We start from the raw sequence: 22,224 nt of genomic DNA, 5'->3' as shown, positions 1-22,224 counted from the left end.
ATTCTAATAGCTTGGTGTAAAAACAAACATTCATGAGTACAAGTTTTTTTGCTGCATTATGATTAGATTTAGTATGCCTAGTTGAAGACATTGGAATGTATTTTTTTTTGTTTGTTTGCATGTTTCTAAACAATATCGTATGTGAATAGAGGTTTTTTTTTCTTTTTGTTCCTTGAAATAGCTGGAAACTATACAAGCACAGCTGGATTCCCTTACGTGATGTTTTTGAAGACTTATTTCTCCATCACACTCCTGCCACCTCATTATTTTGAATTGAAGATAGATTGCCAAGCTGTGTTTACTGAAGGATTCAGTGGGTTGCTTCCTGTAAAATTATACGGCTTATCTCCTTTGAAAGCAGTAACATTAGCCAAGATAAATCATTGTTAAGAGTCTGAAGATTGTAATGGACATTCTCTTGTTTTCTGAGCAATTATAAAAAGTGGCTTTACTTACAGAAAAAAGAAGAGACTGCTACCCTGTCTCAGAGTTTGGTTGTTACTCTTTATTTCTCTGGTTGCTTTTTTTCCCTCTTAGGTGTGATACTTGATAATGGATAAAATCTATTTTTTACACATAAAAACAATATAAAACTTTGGTAGTAATGGTAGTAAGAAAGTACGCAGCTGATGAAATCTCTGTCCTTTTGACTTGTTGTTCTCACGGTAAATAGAGCTTACTGCAAATCTGTCAAAATAAATCTTGAAATTACAAATGGGTTGAGCGTGTCCTGCTTTAATTTTATTATCTCTGTTATTTTTAATTTTAAATGAACATTTCTAAATAATTGATTGTGTCACTGATTTCAGTGTTTACTTTTGACGGCGAGAATAACTGTAGCTTCTTAGCACTGCATGTATAACAATAAATAAGTAAGTGAAGTCATGTGAGGTGTAACTGGGGAGAGAAAGCTTGGAATATGTAACAAAGAACACTGAAATAATCTTACAGCCACATTTCTGAGCAATTTGTTCATCCTCCCTAATGTTGTCCACCACTGATTTTACAGCTAACTGGAAGAAATAAAGTACGTTGACTTAAAGGCCAAGTTAGTCATATTTTTACACATTAGTTCCAGATGGATGGGAGTTCATGAACAGGATGAGAAGGTAAAAGTCATCTTAGTTCTTGTTTGTTGCCAGCCATTAACAGGCAGCTCCACTGCTGCACCTTGATAATGGGCACAGAATATGACTCTTCTACTGCAGGCTTACAAAAGGTGAAGAGCAAGAAAGGAAGAAAAGGAAGTAAATCTTCAATATTAGCATGTCTCTCATTTCTCTTTGAGGGATTCTCTGTTGCTTTTTGAGGGCTGTTTGGAGTATTTTGTGTTGCTTTATTAGAGATTGTGTTGTCTCTTTAAAATACAGGAGGAGTTTGGACCGCTTGCCTAAGCTGTGAGATATTAGAAAAGACTTACAAGGTAAAGACATTAACAGCCTGTGTCTGAGTGAAAGGCACCAAAGAGAAAAAAAAGACATTTAACATAGTTCTTGATGGAAATACCATATGAAACTGTACCATTCTTGTCAGGTAACAATGTTACCCTATTAGAAAGCAGAAATGAGTCATCATTGCGTGGTGACCTGTACATTTTATAAACCTGGCTGCCAAAATGAAGTCCCTTATCAAGCCACTGGCAAATATGCCTAATCTTCTATGGATATAACACCCCCACTCGCAGACAGCTCATCCTCAGTCTTGCCATTCAGCAGCAACTTGCTTTGCTCATCTCACGTGGCACCAGCTGCTGTGTATGTGCAGGTGAGCACATCCCCTCTGCACCTTCCTCAGGACTCACCACCCTGCTGGCATTAGCTGTACTTCTCAGTTAGCATAGGTAGGAAAATCCCTTTCTTGATGTCTTAAGTTCTGGCTTCTCTGTTGTTCCTGTGGGGCAGTCTGTTGTGTGCTGGGATGCTGCTTGAGAGTGCTTTGCCTATATTCCCTGTGAGCCAGGACTTAAATTCTGGAAGTGGGTGGCATCCTTCCCTATAGCAGATGCTTGGATCTTGTTGGTCGTTAATGTTTCTTCCAACTCAAACTGTTCTATGGTTCTGTTGTCCTATGAAGTAATGTCAGAAGTAGCATAAGGATGCCTCTGTGTGGATGCAGGGCATTGTCTGCATAAGGTTGGGTAGTCACCCGTGAATCCTAGAGAAGAAAGTGAAGGCAGGATCTGAAAGGAGCATGAGAATCATTGGACAAACTATCAGGCACATCTGTGTGAAAACAGAAGGAAAGAAGCCATAGAGCAGGAAAAAGCTGAGTACTGGGCATGGGAAGAAGGAAGGACTGGACACAGTAATGGATGTGCCCATGGGTGAAATCTGGGAGTCGAAAACCTACAGGGAAAGCAGGAGGAACAGTGGAAAAGACAGAAAAAAATATGTACTGATAGAAAATAATAGGGAAAAGTGAAGCAGAGAGCAGGTCAGAGAGAGAAAACTGCCAACTGTGAAAGAGCCAAACGGTTTGTGTCTGCTGGATCTGTCTTGCAGCAGGGAGTAGATCCAAAGCCGTACCTAGAGGAGATGGAAAGAAAACTCCTTCCTAGGGAGAAGAGCTTTAGCCTAATCAGAACTGAATATGCGAGGCTGGGGTTGTACCACCTGCCTCAGTGTTCCTGCGGAAAAGCCTCCAGCTTTTGTTTATTATATTTACCATACTGATAAAGCAGGTTTGAAGAGTGTTTTCAGGAGGTGGCTTTGAGTTTTTGCTGAAGGAAAGCATAAGTTACGTCCCAGACTTTGTTCAGTGCAGGGTCCTAGCAAAGCACTGGTCTGTAGTAGCTCTAGAACCAGAAATCTGAGTAGTTAAAAATTATTAAACCCGTTTTCGTATATTCAGGTGCATTTTTGAAACATTTGGCTCATCTTTGCTCAAACATCATAACATTTCCCTGACTGTACTTTTCTCAAGGCTGTAATATCAAAATGTGCTTCAGATGAACCGCTGGCAGAAGAAAGAAATCTTTGGTTTTTGGTTTGGGTATAAATAATCATCGATATTACTTGGACATGAAGGCTGGGAGTTCTAGGTCATAAATGAAACACAGTGTGAGATCTGCATAGAAAATACCACCATCCTGGGACAGGGCAACCATTTGTACATTGCTTAGCAGAAACAATACTAATAATGTACTAATGGTTATAGGGTACCAGTGTGTTAGATTCTCTTTGCCCAGTTCTGCTTCAGGCAAAAATTTCTTTTTTTTCTCAACAAAATATGAATCGTCTGGAAATGTCTGCATTGTGATTGTTTAAATAAGTTATTCAGGAAGACAGGGAAATACAACTTTACTATCTGAAATTTTGACTAAGCTCCAAGCCTGCTTTGGTTCAGTAGAGCAGGCTTTTAAATTCCACTTTAATTCCTGGGTTTACTGACCCATCAGCTTCGAGTTCTGGCTTGCAGCCTCATTTCCTTTGCCTTACAGTGTGTGATTTTTAAAGGCTCTGAAGTGATGTTCCTTCAAAGCATAAGTAATTTACTAAACCATTACATCTTAAGGTGGACAAGGAAGAAAAAACATTAGTTGTGATCAAAAGGCAGACTCTCCCTTTTACTCTGTCCTGGAGCACTTGTTCCCTTTCATATTCTCTAATTTCCAACAGCAGCAGTGACATGTCATTGTTTGGCTGTATTGACATACCATAATTCTAAGATGTTGAATTCACTTGCCTTTCAGTGAAGACATGACAGACATCTTGCCCACTGAATAAATATCACATCCCTTGGTAACCATCGTGTAGCCCTTATTTGACTAACAAAAATGAACAATGTCTGAAGGCATTGTGAGAAAGTTCCTTTTCTGTGGATCAGTCACATTGATCTTCTGAGTGATAGTGATTTCATTTAGGTGGATGAACTAAAGTGCTTCTATCTGGTGTACTGTTGATGGTGTCTCATAAAAACAAACTATTAAGGTGCCTTTAGCTGCAGCTCTCGTTTAAAGCAATTTCTAATTTCCATAGTAATTAATCAATTCTCTTGGAATTTCCTGTGGCCTTCTTAACTGTGTTGACGAGACAAAGTTTTATGCTATGTTTTAAGTGAATTGAAGTCTTTAGTTGATCTCTTCATTCCTTCATTGTTTTTTTTCTCAAGCAATTGGAGACACTGTCAGTCTGTTACAAGTCAGATGCTGTGCAGGTGTGTTGAGCCATGCATTCAGGAAGCTTTTGTCCCTATTGCTGACAAGATTAGTTAAATACCTTCCATGTCTTTTTTCCTAGGCTTTACATATTTATTGAACTCTTAGGAAGCCAATGTGGAGCTCTACATGCATTGGAAGCATAACTGTCTTGAGTAGCTGTTCACAAGATGATCTCCTTTTCCCCTTCAAGTGGGACATCTTTTCTTCTTTGCTATTGCCTGGTTCTGTCCCTGTACGGTGACATACAACATTCATTCAAGGAAATCAGAAAGAATTAATACCTCTCTCTAAAATGGGCTTCAAAGATTTACACTCCCAGGCAGCTGGCCTCTCTTGCAGAGAACTACTAATGGGGTTGCACATGCTGGAGCACCAGACTCTGCCTTTTGAAATTCACTCTCTAGTCATTCAGGACAAATGAAGGGAGGAGAAGCAGCACTCCCTGGTCATTGCTAACAAGACTCCTCTCATCTACGCTGTATCAGAAGGTTTATCATTGAGGGCTACTATGGAGAGCTTGGTTTGTAATTTCTCGTTCCTATCCACAAGGGCAGTACTATAGCAACTTAATATTGCATTTCATGGGCAGAGCGGAGTGTGTTAGCTGCAATGTTAGAACGCCCTGGTTTTTCCATCATCCAATTTTTGTTTTTCTGCCTCCAAAGTAAACAGTGCGGCTTTTCTGGGGGGGAGGGGCAGCAGTTTGACTTACAGCTGCATAATTAATGTATAAAGTAGGCATTTTGAAGAGGGCTCGCTCTCTTGGATTTGTTCTATTTCTGAAGTGTTTGAAGTAGACAATATCCTTGCAGGCAGCAGAGAATGAATCTGAGCAAAGCGAGGAAAGGACCGTGCTGCCTGTTGCTTACCACTCACTGCTGAGGTCTGGAGTGCAGCTTCGTGGGAAGTCTTTAGTTTTGTCCTCAGACTGCCAGATAGGTGAGCTCTGCCTTTCTCCTCAACAGTGAATGAGGAGAGGATTAGAGCAGCTGACAGTGCTGGGCCAGTCTGAAAATGTAGCCCAGAATGAAAGTTATTAGCTTAGCTCTTCAGTGCAGAGGGGATTAAAACTTCTTCATGGCAAGCAGTGCTTTTACCCCTGACTCTGCATGAGGAATGAAGTTGAGCTGTGCTTTGCAGCCTGGTGAATCCCTGATGTCTCAGTCAGGAGCTGCACCTCATGATAGTGGATCTCTGACCCTTACAAATTCCTGCCCCCTAGAACTCGTGCACAGCCTGGAGAAAGGCAGCACAGACACAGAGAATAAACAGGGACTTTTCTCCTCCCCTGCATCATCCCTGCTCCCAAGAGAATCCCATCTCCTATCTCGTTCCAGCATTCAATATAGCTAGCTGTAGCTTCCAAGCTTCCACGGAGGTTGTCCTGAGTTAGGAGCTCACTTTGAGAGAGAGCTAGAAAGATCGGATCAAGAAGAGGAGAAAAACAAGTGCAGCCTTTTGAGACGAGGAATTATTGTCCATTTGGCCTATTTCTGGAGCAGAATCTCACTCCAGCCTGTTCGATGTCAACTTTCTCTTCTCAGCCAAATTCTGCCTGAATAAAATCATCCCTGTTTCCCCACATGATAGCTGTGGCTTGCAACAAACTAAATAATCTTCAGAATCCAAGTTAGGACAGCAGGAATGAAATTCATCAAATCAATGCTGAAAAAAAAGACCATAAGCATGAGCTTATCCCTTTGGAGCTGTGTTCACTGCCTTTCTCTTACAGGATGAATGGCAGTCATCCAGGTTTCTCAGAAAATCAGTATAAGGTACAAAATAAGCAAGAAGGAGTGAAAAAGGAAAACTAATCAGAGCAGACAAATTTTTTTTACATGAAAGAGTTGAGCATACTAGTGAGGGTACTTGCAATGAAATGTTCTCAGTTCTGATCTGGGCAGCATACACTGCATGTACTTTTCACTGCAACACCCAGTAAGAACATGGATGGTTTCCTTTTGATTTCCTTCTACAACTGGACTGAAGGTTCCCATACCCCTTCAGCTGTCACCCCTACATTTGCATGGCAGGAGTCTGCTTGGTAGCTGACTGATTGATTTCTTTGTCTCTGCAGTGAGCAGCAGAAGTGCTCTGAAGACCTTTCTGTCAGGGCTGAGAATACAGTGTCCTCTGTGAACTTACGCTCAGGTGGGCAGTGGATCTCATGCCCACTGCTATGAACAGCACCAAACTGGGAATGCAGAGCACCTCAGGTAACCTGAGTGTCTCTCTGGCTGAACAGATGAATATCTGTCCTGCTTAAAAAGGCAGGATTAACACAGTTTTGGATTGCTGAACGCCTTTGTCATCACTGGCGTGCATAAGTTTCACCCACTGTCTGGGGCCAGGCAGATTTTAAATGAGTATGTAGTTCATGGGCATCCAACTTTTTGGCTTGCCTGGGCCGCAGTTAGTGAATAGGAATTGTCTTGGGCCCCATTTGCTCCAGAAGCAATGCCTGCTACGTATTTCCATTGAAAAACAACAGATACAAAGAGCACAGTAACACTGTTTTTCAACATAATCACCACCATTAGCCATGCATTTTCACCACCAATGAACAAGGGCCTGCATGCCCCACTCATAACAGTCTGCACCAGTGCAGGTGACCCATTGTCACCCCTGCTGGAATGCAGCAGCCGCCACCTCCCTGTGCTCCATAAACATTCAGCAAGCGTCGGTGAATGTCAATGAATGACACCTTTTCTGCATGGAGGAATTCAGTACACATCTTTGCTTCATCTGCACTTCCATGTCAGACACCGTTTTGTCAGACTGCCCCTCTGCTGCCATCTGTCACACCGCAACAACATGGAACAGAATAGTGGTGGGAAGGCTCAGCCATACGACCACTATTTGCCTCTGATGTCTTGGGCCAACATTATAAAATAGGAGGCATTACTTTTGGAGCAGCCCTCGCAAAATATATGATACCATTAATAAATAAACAAAACATTTTAATTTTAAATATTTTTCTTAAAATACCAAAAAAAAAAAAGGAAAAAAAAGAACAAAAGAAGAAAAATGTAAAACTAGTGGGATATGTGACCTTGTTTCTGTGAAACTAACACAGCAGTCTGGCTCCATGGCAGTGGCTGCAACCCTCAGTGAGCTCTCAAGGTGTTCATCGGAGATTTCTGATGAAATTTTACTCTTCCTGTTCCTCATCCTTGACAATAATTGTTCAAAACGTGCATACTGCCAGAAAGTGATGACATGAATAAGGCATGATTGTGAAGTGAATGATGTTTTTCTCTGCTTAGATGGGGATTATGAAAGTCTGATATAGAGACATGATCAGATTTCTGAGTTGAATATCTGATTGCAGCTCTATGCATTCCATTTGAAAATTCGTTGGTCATGTGTTTAAATCAACTGAAAATGGACTTGCAGTTGTATATTGATGGGGTTTTTTTGGCAGTCTTGAAACCCCAAGCTGTGGGGTGCTGTCAACATGCCCAAGGGATGGGATGCCATCCAGAGGGACCTAGACAGGCTGAGCAGTGGGCCCAGGAGAACCTCGTGAGGTTCAACAAAGCCAAGTGCAAGCTCTTGCACCCAAGTTGAGGCAACCCCCACTATTAATACCAACTGGGGGATGAAAGGATTGAGCACAGCCCTGCCGAAAAGGGCTTTGGGGTACTGGTGGATGGGAAGCTGGACATGAGCCAGCACTGTGCCCTCGCAGCCCAGAAAGCCAACCCTATCCTGGCCTGCATCAAAAGGGGAGGTGATCCTGCCCCTCTGCTCTGCGCTGTGAGGCCTCACCTGGAGCACTGCATCCAGATGGGGAGTCCTCAGCACAGGAGAGACATAGACCTCTTGGGGTGCGTCCAGAGGAGGACCACAAAAATGATCCAAGGGATGGAACACCTCTCCTATAAGGACAGGCTGAGAGCTGGGGCTGTGCAGCCTGGGGAAGAGAAGGCTGCGAGGTGACCTGAGAGCGGCCTGTCAGTATGTAAAGGGGGCAATAGGAAAGATGGGGACAGACTCTTTAGCAGAGTCTGCTGTGATAAGACAAGGGGAAGGAGTTTCAAACTAAAAGAGGGGAGATTTAGATGGGGTATAAGAAAAAACTTTTTCCCAATAAGAGTGGTGAGGCACTGGAACAGACTGCCCAGAGATGTGTTAGAGGCTTTGTCCCTGGAGACTTTCAAGGCCAGGATGTACGGGGCTCTGAGCACCTGATCAAGCTGTGCATGTCTCTGTTCACTGCAGGGGAGTTGGACTTGATGACCTTTAAAGGTCTCTTCCAACTGCAAGTGCTCTATGATTCTATGATTCCATTTTCAAACTCCTTTACCAAAACAGAAAGCACGGCTGCGTATCCTTCGCTGCTCAGAGCCCTGCGTTTAGCCAGTGTATCCCGATGCACACAGGGATGTGGCATCACTGCAGCCAGCACTGCTCAGCACTGCCCTCCCCGTGCCCTGCTTGCAGTGGACGCAGCGTTAATAGCGCCCTGACCGCGCGGTTCCTGCTGAGCCATGGGTGCGTGCCCAGGGCCGCTCTGCAGGAAGAGCCGCTGCCTTTCAATTGCGGGGAGGGCGTGAGCTGCATTGCGAGCCGTGGTGGGCTGTGTGCGGCCAGCGGGGCATGGGTTGAACATGCCTGATTTAGTTTAAATGGTTAATAGGAAAGAGAAGCCAAAGGTGGAGGTTTCTGTATGTTAGATGAATAAAATCTGCCCTTGAGTACCTTCCAGGAGGGCCTGGATGTGAATGGATACTGGTGTCTGAGCAAGAAGGTCATATCCCTGTGGTATAATGATTTCAGCGTGTTGAGAGAAAGGAACTTTCCTATTAATCAATCTTATTCCAGTGTACAAGGTCAGAAAGCATGAACTTGGAACCTCATCCTGTATTTCATAGCTGTTCCTAAATCGAACCGTGGCTGAAGTTATGACCGTGCTTGTTATTTGTCAGAGTTGTCCCTTCCTCGTAGCTATCTTCGGTCAAGTGAGTTCAGTGGTCTCAAATCAGTTAGTGCTTCAACTGCATTGTTTTCCTACTTCTGCATTAGCAAAAAATAAACATAAATAAATAAATAAATTAGTTCTTTCCTTGAAAAACCCAACAATTGAGAGCTTTGTCATTCTTCAGGCAAAGCTGTGATGTCTCTTATACAAGGAGATCCAAGAGATCTTCGTATCACTCAAAGAGAAATCTGCTCTACCTCTTGAATGTCTGTGCATACATTCAGTGAATAATTTATACTGGCATTGGTTAACAGTTGATTTCCTTTGATTTCACAGAATCACAGAATTGTAGGGGTTGGAAGAGTCCTCCAGAGATCACTGAGTCCAACCTCCCTGCCAAAGCAGGTTCCCTACAATAGGTCACACAGGTTGGTGTCCAGATAGGTCTTGAATATCTCCATAGAAGGAGATTCCATAACCTGTCTGGGCAACCTGATAGATAGACTTTATGATGAGTTGGTGACCAAGCCAAGGTGGCAGAGATTTCTTTGCATAGCCTTTTTTCCCTTGAAATGCCTATGTTTGAAAGCTGATCTTTTTCCCAATTTGTTCTGTAGTCAGTCTGCTGTGACCATTCAATGGGCTCGAGCATGAGAAAGAATAGGAAGATGGGACTGTGATAAACCTTAACACTTTTTCTTTAATATCCAACATGCGTCTGTTTGGTGAAAAATCAATTTATTTCCAAAGATGAGATAAACAAACTTGAAATTGAATGTATCATAATATGCAGGAGGAACATACGCTTTTATTTAACTTTGAAATATAGATTATCACTCTAATGTAAGGAGATAGATTGAAGACGATCTGCCTGGGGAAGCCAACTGGGCCAAACTTTAGAGGGGTAGTATGCCTTCAGTCCCAACAACTGACAGGACTGCGGCTCTCCCAAAGGTGCAAGCTGACTGAAATCCTGCTGATACGAATCTTACCAATAGCATATCTTCTGAAAAACACACCTACATTTACCTAGCCTCTAATCTTCAGGCCATCAAATTTTAGAAACATGATCTCTGAGAACATTTCTGAAGCCCCCATAAGAATAATGTGTCATGCTAAACAAGGGTTGTGGTGCTCCTGTGCTGCATCCAGGGAGGGGACACCCACAGCCTCGCTGTGCAACCTGTTCTGGTGTCTCACCACCCTCACAGTAAAGAATTTCTTCCTAATATCTAGTCTAAATCTACCATCTTCCAGTTTAAAACCATTTCCCCTTGTCCTGTCACTACACGCCATTATAAAAAGTCCCTCCCCAGCTTTCCTGTAGGCCCCTTCAGGTAGTGGAAGACTGCTATGAGGCCACCTGGGAGCCTTCTCTTCTCCAGGCTGAACAGCCCCAGCTCCCTCAGCCTGTCCTCATAGGGGAGGTGCTCCAGCCCTCTGATCATCTTTGTGGCCCTCCTCTGATGCTGCTCCAAAATCTCCATATCCTTCTTGTGGTGGGGACTCCAGAACTGGACACAGTACTCTGGGTGGGGTCTCACAAGAGCAGAGCAGAGGGGCAGAATCACCTCCCTGGACCTGCTGGTCACACTTCTCTTGATGCAGCCCAGGATGTGGTTTGGCCTTCTGGACTGCGTGAGCACATTGCTGGCTCATGCTGAATCAACACGTCCAAACCTTTCTCCTCAGGGCTGCTCTCAAGCCATTCTCCACCCAACCTGTATCTGTGCTTGGGATTGCTGTGACCCAAGTGCAGGACCTTGCACTTGGCCTTGTTGAACCTCATGAGGTTGGCATGGGCCCACCTCTCAAGCCTGTCCAGGTCCCTCTGGATGGCATCCCTTCCCTCTAGTGTGTCAACTGCACCTCTCAGCTTGGTGTCATCTGCAAACTTGCTGAGGGTGCACTCGATCCCACTGTCCATGCTGCCTACAACGATGTTAAACAGCATCGGTCCCAGCACCAATCCCTGAGGAACACCACTCATCACCGGTCTCCACTTGGACACTGAGCCATTGACCCCAACTCTCGGAGTGGGACCATCCAGCCAATTCCCTACCCAGCCAGTGGTCCATCCATCAAATCCATTTTTTCTTTTATGTTCTTTTCCTATTTGTAACATGTACCCTGACCACTTTTCAAGATGATTGGGAGATGCCATTTTTCTGGCAGGGATCCTGAAAGGTGAGAACTAGAGTCTGTGCTGGTGTGCACTTTTGAAGGACTCAGCAAGGATCTTGCTGAGATTTTGCTGTACTAGCAAAAAATATAATCTTTCCATTAATTGCAAATACAGTCTGTTTATTTGAGTACTTGTGCATGGTAATTTTCAGTCATTTAAAGCAAATATGTGTAAGCTTATTCCAGAGGAAGTGGAACAGTCTTACAGATTAAGTTATAAACCTCTGAGGACTGACATGATCATCACGTCCAAAGAAACAGGAACAGAATACAACAGTTCTGTTGGAAAGGACCTACAAAGATCACAAAGACTGACTACCTTACCTCTTCAGACCTAACCAAAAGTTAAAGCATAATGTAGATGACATTGTCCAAACGAAACACTGACAGGATGGGGCATCAGCCACCTCCCTAGGAAGCCTGTTCCAGTGTTTCATCACGCTCTTGCTAAGGAAATGTTTCCTAATGTCCACTTCGTGCTGTTTCTCTTTGTTCTGTTACTGGTTTCCAGGGAGGAGAAACTGGTGCCTCCCTATTTCTCCCCCTCAGCCAATTACAGAGAGCAATCAGCTCGCCTCTTGGCCTTCTCTTCTCTGGACAGGACAGCCCGAGTCCTCAGCCTCTCTTCACTCAGCATGCCTTCCAGCCCTGTTACCAGCTTTGTTGCACTCCTCTGGACACTTCCAAGTCCCTTTACATCCTTTTCCAATTGTGGAGCCGAGAACTGCACTCAGTATTTAAGGTGAGGCCGCACCAGTGCTAAGTACAGTGAGAGAATCACCTTCTTTGACTGGTAGTGATGCTGTGTTTACTGCAGCCCTGTCTCACTCCAGTTGCTGGAAGAGATGGTTTGATATGTATACACCTGGAGTGAGATTATCACTGTGGGGTCAAATGTTATCCTACCAGTGTATGACAAATTCCAAGCAGTTAAGGAATGCAGGGAAGATGGGAAAGTTAGCAACAGTAAAGAGAGAGTAAACCCCTTGTGATCGGGTTATAAAGCAGAGATAGTCACCACTATGGATCCAGCAGCATCCCGTTGTTGCGGGGCTGCAGGTTGCTCAGCGACATCTCATTGATCTGCACAGCTGTAGTTTGGTGGAGGAGGTACCTTTTCTACCTCTGAATGCTTTTTTGTTTTCTGCTGTTCATACGCTTATGTGTTATTTTGATTGTCAGGGGGCAACAGCAAGCCTGCAGTCGTGCAGTTGCCACGTGGCAGGCTGCTGGGCATGCGTACTGACTCCATGGCAGTTGTCCCCTTCAGGACACAGGTCAGCCTGACCTGCCCTGACAACTTGGTAGACAGTAGCCAAAAAAAACAGTTCTTTCTGACTGCCCAACCAATAAAGACATGGAAAAAGACTGAGCCTAGAACTGAAGTTAAAGCATGGTGCTTAAGAAGTTGCGTATATTTGATCCAGAGCTTTGTACTCAGAAGAAAAAGGCCAGCATGTAACGCTGGATGGCAAAAAAACACCCAAGAGTCTTGTCTGCAACTCCTGTGAGATTTATTTTCCATGGTCCTAGTCTGGGCATTTTTGCAAAGCTGAAAAAGCAAGCACAAGGTAATGAAAAACAATTATGAGTCATTCCTTTACCTCAGAGGTGATTAATGTGACACAGTCACGTTAAATTCTCTGCAGAGACATCAGCAGCGCTTTTCACTGATGTGTTTTGTAAGCCTAGATTCGACACAATTCCACACGAGATTTTAATTTCCTGCTAAACGCTATAGTTCATGATCATAACTGAGATAAACATAAATTCTAGCTGCTGAGCTTGCAGGACTGATACAGTTTTTATCAGCAAATGATAAGGATACAGAACATCTTCAGTTTTATGATACGAATAATTCCGAATTATGAAAAACATGGGGAACTGAATTGAAATATTCTCATGGAACGCGCTGTGAAGGATCCGATAGCAAGATAGCAGGCTAACAAGTTGCCTCTGCACGTATCCCAGAGGGTCTGCGTGTATTCCAAATTGAAAACCTGAAAATATTTGCTTGCTGCTCTTCGTGAAACAAAGAGTGGCAGTCAGGAATTTGAACGGCATGGCTGTCTGGAGTGACTTTGTGACACGCTGTTTGTCTGACTGAGGGGCTAAGTCCTTTGATGTCTGGTATCACGCAGCATGAATCTATTTAGTTGTACGTATACTTCATTTTCTTGTAGGTAGTGCAAATTAACCTAATCGCTGCCAGGGCAATTATTGGAGAAATTCTAGTCTAATAAGTTTAAGGACAGTTGTTGAAGAATCCCCACATTCTGGTGCTTCTGACATCTTAATCTTCTGACACCTTAAGTGAACACTGCACTGGGACACTCCTTTTGGCTGCATATTCCCTACGAGGGGGCTTTAACTTTTTCAGGAAAATGTACCATTAAATTTTGGCGTTTCCATGCTATACCATGTTTGTTTGGCTGAGGAGGCAATGAAAACTATTGCTCTGCTGAAGGGTTTGCCACAGACATCTCTAGGTGAGTACCCTTTTGTATCCAGTGACTGATGGATCTCAGTATCTTCCCCCGCGTGCTGTGTCTGCAGTTCTGCTGTGTCAGGATGAAAGCTGAGTTCTGCTGCTTGCAGTTATGAGTACTTCTTCAAGTATTATGCAAAATGCTCTGCACGCTATTGTACATTGTCTAGGATACAGTATTCAAGAGAAAGAGGTGCTTCACACTCTCCAGGATCATGACAATCTCAGTAATATAGGTGACAACAAAGGATGAGCTGAAAAACGTAGAGGATCTTTGTAAAGCTGCCAAATAAAACTGTAAAGCTCTAATGGTACACTTGAATAGTACACGTCACCACCATGTTTTTAAGCAATACTGAACCCTGGGTCTCACTCAGGGTATATTTACTTACTGGTGTAGCTGTGCAAGGGACCAAGTTATATTTAGTGCCTCAGTAGCTTCCCTGGATGCATATCACTTTAGTTGCCAATCTAAGAGCTCAAGACTGTGTTTCATGCAGTTCATCTCCAGCTTCTAAAGGGAAGCATGTCTTTGCTTCCACAGAGGGGTGTTTTGCTGTCATTTCCAGCTAGCTGCCCAGTCCCCAGTACTTCAGTCTCAAAAACACTCAGTTCAGACTTCTGATTCCAGTTTTGTGTGTGCTAGGCTAGCTCAGCTCTTTTATTGCCTTCCTGAGCATTAGAAAATCATTGGTTAATGTAGCCTCATTAGGATGTCAGCTGAGCCCAGAGATTCTTCTCATTGTTCCTCCCTCCAAAAACTAGAGTTGGTTTTGTGGGTGCAGTGGATGGAAGTATTTTGCAAGAGCTACTTCAAACCTTGTCTTTACCTGCAGTCACAGTGTCAAATCTGAGCTTATTCACATCACATTTCCTTGCTCAGGAAAGATGAGGGTTGGTCATACTAACCTCATCTGTGATGCATTGAGCATAGTTATACTCCCCTAAAGTCACAAACAGGTAGCATTGTACAGACCTGCTACTCAAAGCTTAAATATATATCTTTTCCTCAGGACACTGAATGTCATTCACACAGAACCTGTTCATTCCTTATCTCCTTCCATTTCAGCAGTATCAGAGCTAGGTGAACTCTTGTCTGTGGGTGTCCACGCACACAGATGCATCCTGGTACTTAGTTTTTCTTCAGAGAGATGCATCTGAATTAGATTAATTGCTGGCACATTCATGGTCGGATTATTCCTAAGAGAATATCAGAAAAGCTCAGTGATCTCAGTGTTTACCTGGCACTTAATGAACTGCTTTTTGGACACAGTCATTTTGGCATTTGGAAATGGATGACTCATTTAACGACAAACTTTTAAGAGCACTTCAGTAGCTTGTTCCCCACTTGGCTGGTTCTGATTTTATCATTTTTCTCCCTCTCAGCCTACTCCACTCTTTGCAGTCAATTTTCCATTTTTTTCCCCTCATCTTCACCCTACAGGTACCAGTTTCTGTACTCACTATATAGGTAGCTGTAACAGGAAGGCTTCAGAGAATTATATATGCCCCATTCTGTGTGGTGGATCAGCTGTTTCTGGTGGTCCAGGAGCTAGGGTTTGCCTGCCCTGGAAAGGAGTGAACTGAGCAAGTGGATGAGAACTCATCTCCTTCCAGCATCGTGCTGCCTTGTGAATGGACTGCTGGTGAAAACCCTTTGTTTACCTGGTGGGTAAATTGGAGTTACCATTTCTTGGATCCGTCTGTGACACCTAGCTCTTCATTCCCACAGAGAGCTGCTGACACTTCATTTCTCTCACTCGAGGCTTATAATTTAGTACATTTTGTATGCCAGCCTTGATTTTATTGTGTCGTGACCTTGTCTTGTTCTCACGTTACTCATTTACATAGTTCTTATTTTCTATCAGAATTATTTTTCAGGAAAGCAGATTGTGATAGGTTTCCAGGTATAAAAATTCTAGGCAGTCCTGCTCCATTTTTTCCCAGTTATCCACTTCTATAATGTAAATAATCACCAAAATGCTACTCATGATGCAGTGATTTTTCTGAGGTCTTTGTTAATCTGAGCTCTTGGGCAAGGAATTCTTCCCTTATGTGGAGAGTAGCATGGGAGATGGGAAGCATGTTTTTTTTTAATTCACAAAACTAATTCTCCAGCCTGTTGTATTCAGCTATCTAGGTGGCATAAAAGGAGTTTTTGCAGCATTAGTATTTGCACAGCTTTTATTTGTAACCTTTAATCTGACTGCTAGGGAGGTTGTTCTTGTTTTGCAAGATTGCAAGCATCAGGTGTTAGACCACAGTCATTTCTGTAGTACCTCTCTGTTATAATGAAGGCCTACAGAGAAAGATGCCTTTAAATATGCTGCCTACTAACGATATCTCATAATTCAACTTCTCCTCAAGAGACATTTTCAGATTATAAAAGTTATAAACGACAGGAAGTTTTTCTCATAAAAGGGACACCAAGGGCTGCTTGAACTAAGGTTAAGCTGCATCAAGTTTCAGTCCCAAAGATTTCTGCAACTCCTTGCTAAAGTCTAAAACAAAATCAGATGATGAAGTTGAATTCAACGTGATGATGAGTTGAATTTATAGCCATAGCATAGTTACTCATACCTCACAGATGTGCAGAAATTGGCCTTGTTACTGAAGTTTGAGGATAAGCAAGAAGTATCCATCTATAGGACTGTCCAAGTGGGATAACTTGGATTTAGGTTAGATATTAGGAGGAAGTTTTTCACGCAGAGGGTGGTGACGCACTGGAACAGGTTGCCCAGGGAGGTTGTGGATGCCCTGTCCCTGGAGGCATTCAAGGCCAGGCTGGACGTGGCTCTGGGCAGCCTGGTCCAGTGGTTGGCAACCCTGCACTCAGCAGGGGGGTTGAAACTTGATGATCTTTGAGGTCCTTTTCAACCCAGGCCATTCTAGGATTCTGTGATTCTGTGATAACTTTTATACATAAAGAGACCTTGAAAGTGCTTTGGAGCAGATGTAAGCTTCTGTTGTTCAAGAACAGATATTTTCTTCAGCTGCTCAATTAAATTGTATTTTACTTGTCTAAGTAATAGGAATTCATAACACTAATCCCCAGGGTGTAGGGTTTGAGATTGGAGGACAGAGGATTTTTATTTGAGAGGATCTTACCATCACTAAGATGCTATCAAATTATTTATCAAGTGTTATGTATATAAAGTGTAGATAAAACAATTTTAGTGTTGCAGGAATCTGTCAATCTCTAAAATGATGATAGAAAGCTAATAAATTGAGCAGAGAAACTGATACAGGATTTTACTTGCTCTTTTAAGATTAATTTTGAAGGCATTATATCAGTTTAAATAGAGGTAATACATTCCCTGTTGGATCGAGAAAGTCAAATGGTCAACAGAGGAAAGAAGCAGATGAAAAATTATTTCCTACTTTGAATTCCACCAAGCTTCATCTATGGGCCTTATCTTAACACAGTAAAAACCTTTAAAGTCGGTATGTGACAGTGGTGTCTAGTAATATAAGCGAAAAAAGAACAAGAGGAACTGTTCCCTGACAGTAATACAATCCACATGCAAGGCAATATTTGTTCTTTTATCCATAAAAGCCAGATTATGCAAACTACAGCTTCAGTGTCTGCCTCATTAGATAAAATGGAGCCTAAATTGGAAGGGAAACAAAGCGTTTGTTTGCTTTGGTGCATTTTTTTTTCATGCAGACACTCTTTTCAAGGGAAACTGACTGAACGGGTTGGCTTCTGAAGATTGGGCTCGATGTCTAGGAGAGTAGAAGCAAATAGTTCAGTTGGAAGGGATCCACATATGTCACTGAGTTCAGCTGTCTGACCACTTCAGGGCTAACCAAAAGCTGAGGTACGTTTTTGAGGACATTATCCAAATGTTTCTTGACAGGAGCGGGGCATCAACCGCCTCTCTAGGAGGCCTGCTTCCATGTTTCACTGCTCTCATGGGAAAGAAACCTTTCCTAATCTCCAGTCTGAAGGAGGAGTAACTCCCGAGACTTCTGTTTTAATCATTCCTCTTCTTGAATACCAGCTAGTGGTATTAAAAAAAAAATAGTAAAACCTGAGAATTTATATTGTTACAATATAAATCCTAAGACTATGGCTCTTAAATTCAGTTGTGGTTCAGATTTGTTCCACTGAGCTTGGAAGAATCTATTTTTCTAGCAGAGGTTATGCTATGTGTATCCAATCTTAGTCTAATTAGGGGATCTGGGTTGCTATCACATAGGATGTCTTGGGGAAAGGATACCAAAGGAAAGCTCCATGACAAATCAAAGTAGAATATGGTAACTCAGGCAGGTCGAAGCAATTATATGTAGAGATCTGGGCTAGCTGTGGTGCAGAAGTAGCTATAACAGCAGCCTACTACCCAGGCTGGTGTGTTTTGCTTTTCAGCAATCATTTAGCCCATACAGAGCAAAATGGAAGCACTGCCGAGGCAGCAGTTCATAGAAGGTAGCTCTGCACATTGTGGTGGGCCATGAAGATGTGGTTCATGAACTGCGTGTAAGAAAAGCCTTTTGTGAAACCATCTCCTGTGCTGTGCTCCTGTTTTGTCTAAAACAGTGGTTTATGATCACCATTTTTGCTGGCCATTGGTGACAAATAGTTTACCATTTTAGATCTTTACGAAAATGACTTAAATCCTTCTCCCTCCCTCTACTGGCTTTGATGTCTAAGAGACATATCTCTTAAGCACCTTCCAGAACTTTCTAAAGCATTTTAAAATTATTTCAATTCTTTTTCTTAAAAAGCTCGTTCATGGAGGGTTTGGAGTGGAACAGTTTTTATTTGCACTTGATATTATTTTTCTCTTCTATGTACTGGACTTTCTTAACTTCTGGGATAGTATTGCATGTACAGCAACAGGGCAAAGCAGTCCTGATTCTGAAAGAGGCCTATGGGTGCTACCATCTTGTGAGCAATGCTGAATTAATACTGTCTGGCACTGCGATTGCTTTCTCACTTGTCAGATTTCCCAAAGGAAAGTGGCAGAAGTGAGGGCTCTGACTACTAAATCTCAGCTGGGTGCCATTCATCAGGACAATACTGTACTAGGAGCTGCCAACAAGCACACTGTCAAGGTGAGTCCAATATCCATTAATCTCTAGAACTAGCACTGTCATCATTTCTGTCCAGATCCTACACATATAACAAAGAAAAACCAAGGTGTATGTTGGCCATCTGCAGAAGTATATCTGCAGTTGTACTTCAAGAAAAAATCTTGAATTTTCAGATTTACACTGGCTATGCTTCTATTTCTGCCCCTTTGATGACCCATGACTGCGCATCTGAAGCCTAAAAGTCCAGCAGAAGTGATCCAAGGCCCCATCAGAAGTTTGTTTTCAGCCTCTTCTGATTTGCCAGAGCAAGCTCTTCTGCAGAGGGAAACTGAAACTGAAAGGTTCCCCTGAAAACAGGGAGACCTGTTTTAATTGCTTGACTTTTTAAAAGAAATCATTATAAGGTAAGACGTTGGATATAAGGAAAAAGTCTTTTACAGTGAGGGTGGTGAGGCACTGGCACAGGCTGCCCAGAGATGTGGTGGATGCTCTGTCCCTGGAGACTTTCGAGGCCAGGCTGGATCAGGCCCTGGGCAACCTGATCAAGCTGTGCATGTCCCTGTTCATTGCAGGGGAGTTGGACTAGATGGCCTTGAGAGGTCCCTCCCAAAGCTAAGGAGTCTATGATTCTATGATTCTAGGATTCTAAGACCGCTGTGTTCAGCAGATATGATTTTTTGGGGGATGAAGACTCCGCGCTGTGATGTCTGGTTAGTCCCTGTACATCTAACCAGCAATCTTAATAGAGTGCTTTCTTATCTTTAATGGGAAAAACAACAGCTCAATTTCTTCTCACTCATATCTGAATGTTAGCTGCGTCTAAACCCGCAGGCCGTTACGAGCACAGAAGCTAAGTTAGGAATGCAGATGAAGAAGTGCATGAGTTCTTCTTACGTGCATTTTTTCCTCAATCTATAGAAATGAAACCCAAACAAATGAACAGTGAATCAAACTAACAAACAAACCCACCACTTTTCCTGGAAAGATGCTGATGTGCATTGTCATTAATATTGCATCTCTTAGCACTGAACAGGGACAGAGGAGGCTCATCTGTCATCTCCTTCACACATTGCAGTGAAAAGATGATGGACCTTGGCCATCAAGGGGAAGAAATGCTTTTCATCCTGTGCAAGTCATGGGCAGCCGACAAAGTTAAAAACATGGTTTCATGTCTGCTAGTTAGATTACAGATTCAACAGTCGGTTATTAGCTTTTGATCCAGAGCTTTAGGGGAACTTTCATGAGTTTGACTTAGCCTGAGCTGCATATTTCTGTCTAATATGAAGATCTGAAAGTTGACATGTATGCAGATTCTTTGCTGGAATCAGATTACCCAGGTTGTTTCAGAATTTCCAGAAATTAGACGCACTCCATTTGTTTCTCTTCTGAACAGATGGTGGAGTAGAATTTGAATCAGTGAAGTGATACTGGGAGAGAAGATACAGTGGGGAAAAAAAAAGGGAACTGAAGTGAAACTTTTCACACTTTCCAGCTTTTTGCTGATTCCCAGCTTTTGTTTTTATAGGAAGATCCGGCTTTCAGATTGGTCTCCATTACCCGGCTGACTATAAAATCAGATGGATAAAATCTGGAATACTCTGCATTTTTACTAGATGCTTAATGGATACTCATAAAGCATCAGACTTTCACCTCTCTGACTTGAGTTCAAATCTATTTTAATGGGCTGATTGTTTCCTGTTCTACGTTCTCTGAAGTGACGGTGCTAAAATAAGGATTAATTTTCCCACTCTCTAAAATGAGATAACTGCATGAATTTAGCACACTGCCTGGAGAAGGCACATCAAAGCCACCGTCACCGGCAAAAACGAAATCCTGGGTGAGAATTCAGTGTATTTTTAGATCATCCCTTTGAATGGTTTCTGTGGAGGTGTTTTTTGATTTATGGCTCTGTATTGTCTGCTGTTGTGGGACCATAGACCTGGCTATCGCAGAAAAATCGCCGGCACAAAGCAGTCCTGGACGCAGAGAACTTTACTCCTGCTCGCAGGAGAAAAGGCAAAACCGAACCCTATAGTCTTCTTTGCTGGGCTTAATTTCCTTTTAACAGCAGCTCTTGTGCTTAATGCAGGGTGTCCCAAAAGGGTAGGGGAACATGAGTTAGTGCACCTTGAGCTGTTCTGAGCCTGCAGTTCTCTCACTGACATCAATGAAAAGCCAGAAATGCATTGCTGCAGATTAGATGGATGAAAGATTTCCCCAGCCCCCAGGCCATATACCATTAAATGTTTATTTTTGTTGGCTTTTATTATTTCTGCTATATTGAATTGCTCCTCTTAATGTACCATGCACAGAGGATGCGGAAGGCTGAGCAGGGGGCACGTGCTCCCAGGTGTAGGAGGTTATGAGCTCAGTCATGCTGCTTTTCTGTGGGCTCCCTTTAAATCTGTCACAAGTGGGCTCAGTAGGTTGGGATGTGCCAGACCTTTGCTCCTTGCTTACTGTTTTCTTCATTTTCTGTTTTCACATCTCACTGTGCTCTCTTTTCTACTAAATGCCGAACTACAATGCCCATTCAATACCCAAATTCCCATTCAATATCACCTTATTCCTCCCAAGGTCTCATGGAAGCCAACTGGGTTGCTCATGGCATAAGCATTTGATATAAGGTTATCTGAATTTCTTACTCTGGGAGCTTTTCTCTTTCTCCACTTGTCTTTCCTTCCATCTGTGCTTTAAACTGTGCTTCTGGGTCACATAAATGGTGGTGGGGTTGTTAATTAGACTTTGGCAAATTGTTGTGTAGCAGTCTAAACATGGCTAACAAAAAAGACAATAAGCTCCCAGGGACAGATTCAGCAAAGCGCTTACAGCAAATGCCTGAGCAGAGAGATGTGAGTAGCCCAGCAGTGGGTTTATTGACACGGTTAAAATCACACCTGTGGTAAAATACCTGGCTGCACAGGAGTCTAGTCAGGGGATTGTCACAGCTTTGCTCGGCTTTTGGCAGCCCAGGGGCTGGCCTGCAGCTCCAGCCTGGTGCAAATGCCAGCTGCTGCGCTGCGCCACGGTCCCGTGCAGCAAGATTTCGTGTCAGAAAGTGCAGATCCAGGGGTTTTCAGTGCCAGCTTAGAAAACGAGGAAAGGCGAGAGCGTAGTCTTTGCATGTCTCTCTTTTTTCTGATGGACGGTGAGGCTGTCTAGCTTTGTGACCTGTGATGTGCTGGCAGATGCAGCCTCAGGGCTAGAGATCTGAGTCAGCTCTGCTTGCCCCTTGCTCCTGTTCCTGGTGATTTGCTGGCAGTGAAGCGAAGCTGCGTTAGGACAGTAAACTTCTCAGCAGTCCGTATGGCAGCTTTGGGGAATACGGTTGTGGTCAGTTTTATCTTGGTGCCATCTGGTACACAAAAACGGCATAAAGAGGGAAAAAAAAAAACGCATTTGGAGAAATACATAACGGCAGAAGAAAAATGT

General features: G+C 43.1%; 1 protein-coding gene across 3 annotated transcripts in view; it reads left to right on the top strand.

The window, feature by feature from the left end:
• COMMD10 (COMM domain containing 10) overlaps positions 1 to 19,046 on the top strand; it is a 123,221-nt gene extending 104,175 nt beyond the window's left edge. For 2 of the 3 annotated variants that reach the window (XM_021380115.1, XM_021380116.1), the window contains one exon: positions 182 to 718. In XM_021380115.1, coding sequence (XP_021235790.1) covers positions 182 to 220 — 39 coding nt within the window. In that variant the 3' untranslated portion in view covers positions 221 to 718. Of the gene's footprint in view, positions 1 to 181; positions 719 to 18,702; positions 18,814 to 18,965 lie in introns of those variants that run through there. The other variant, XM_021380113.1, reaches the window with a different exon arrangement.

The sequence above is a fragment of the Numida meleagris genome, chromosome Z, assembly GCF_002078875.1.
Source record: "Numida meleagris isolate 19003 breed g44 Domestic line chromosome Z, NumMel1.0, whole genome shotgun sequence".
Lineage (NCBI taxonomy): Eukaryota > Metazoa > Chordata > Aves > Galliformes > Numididae > Numida > Numida meleagris.
This window is presented reverse-complemented; position numbering and strand designations above follow the sequence as displayed.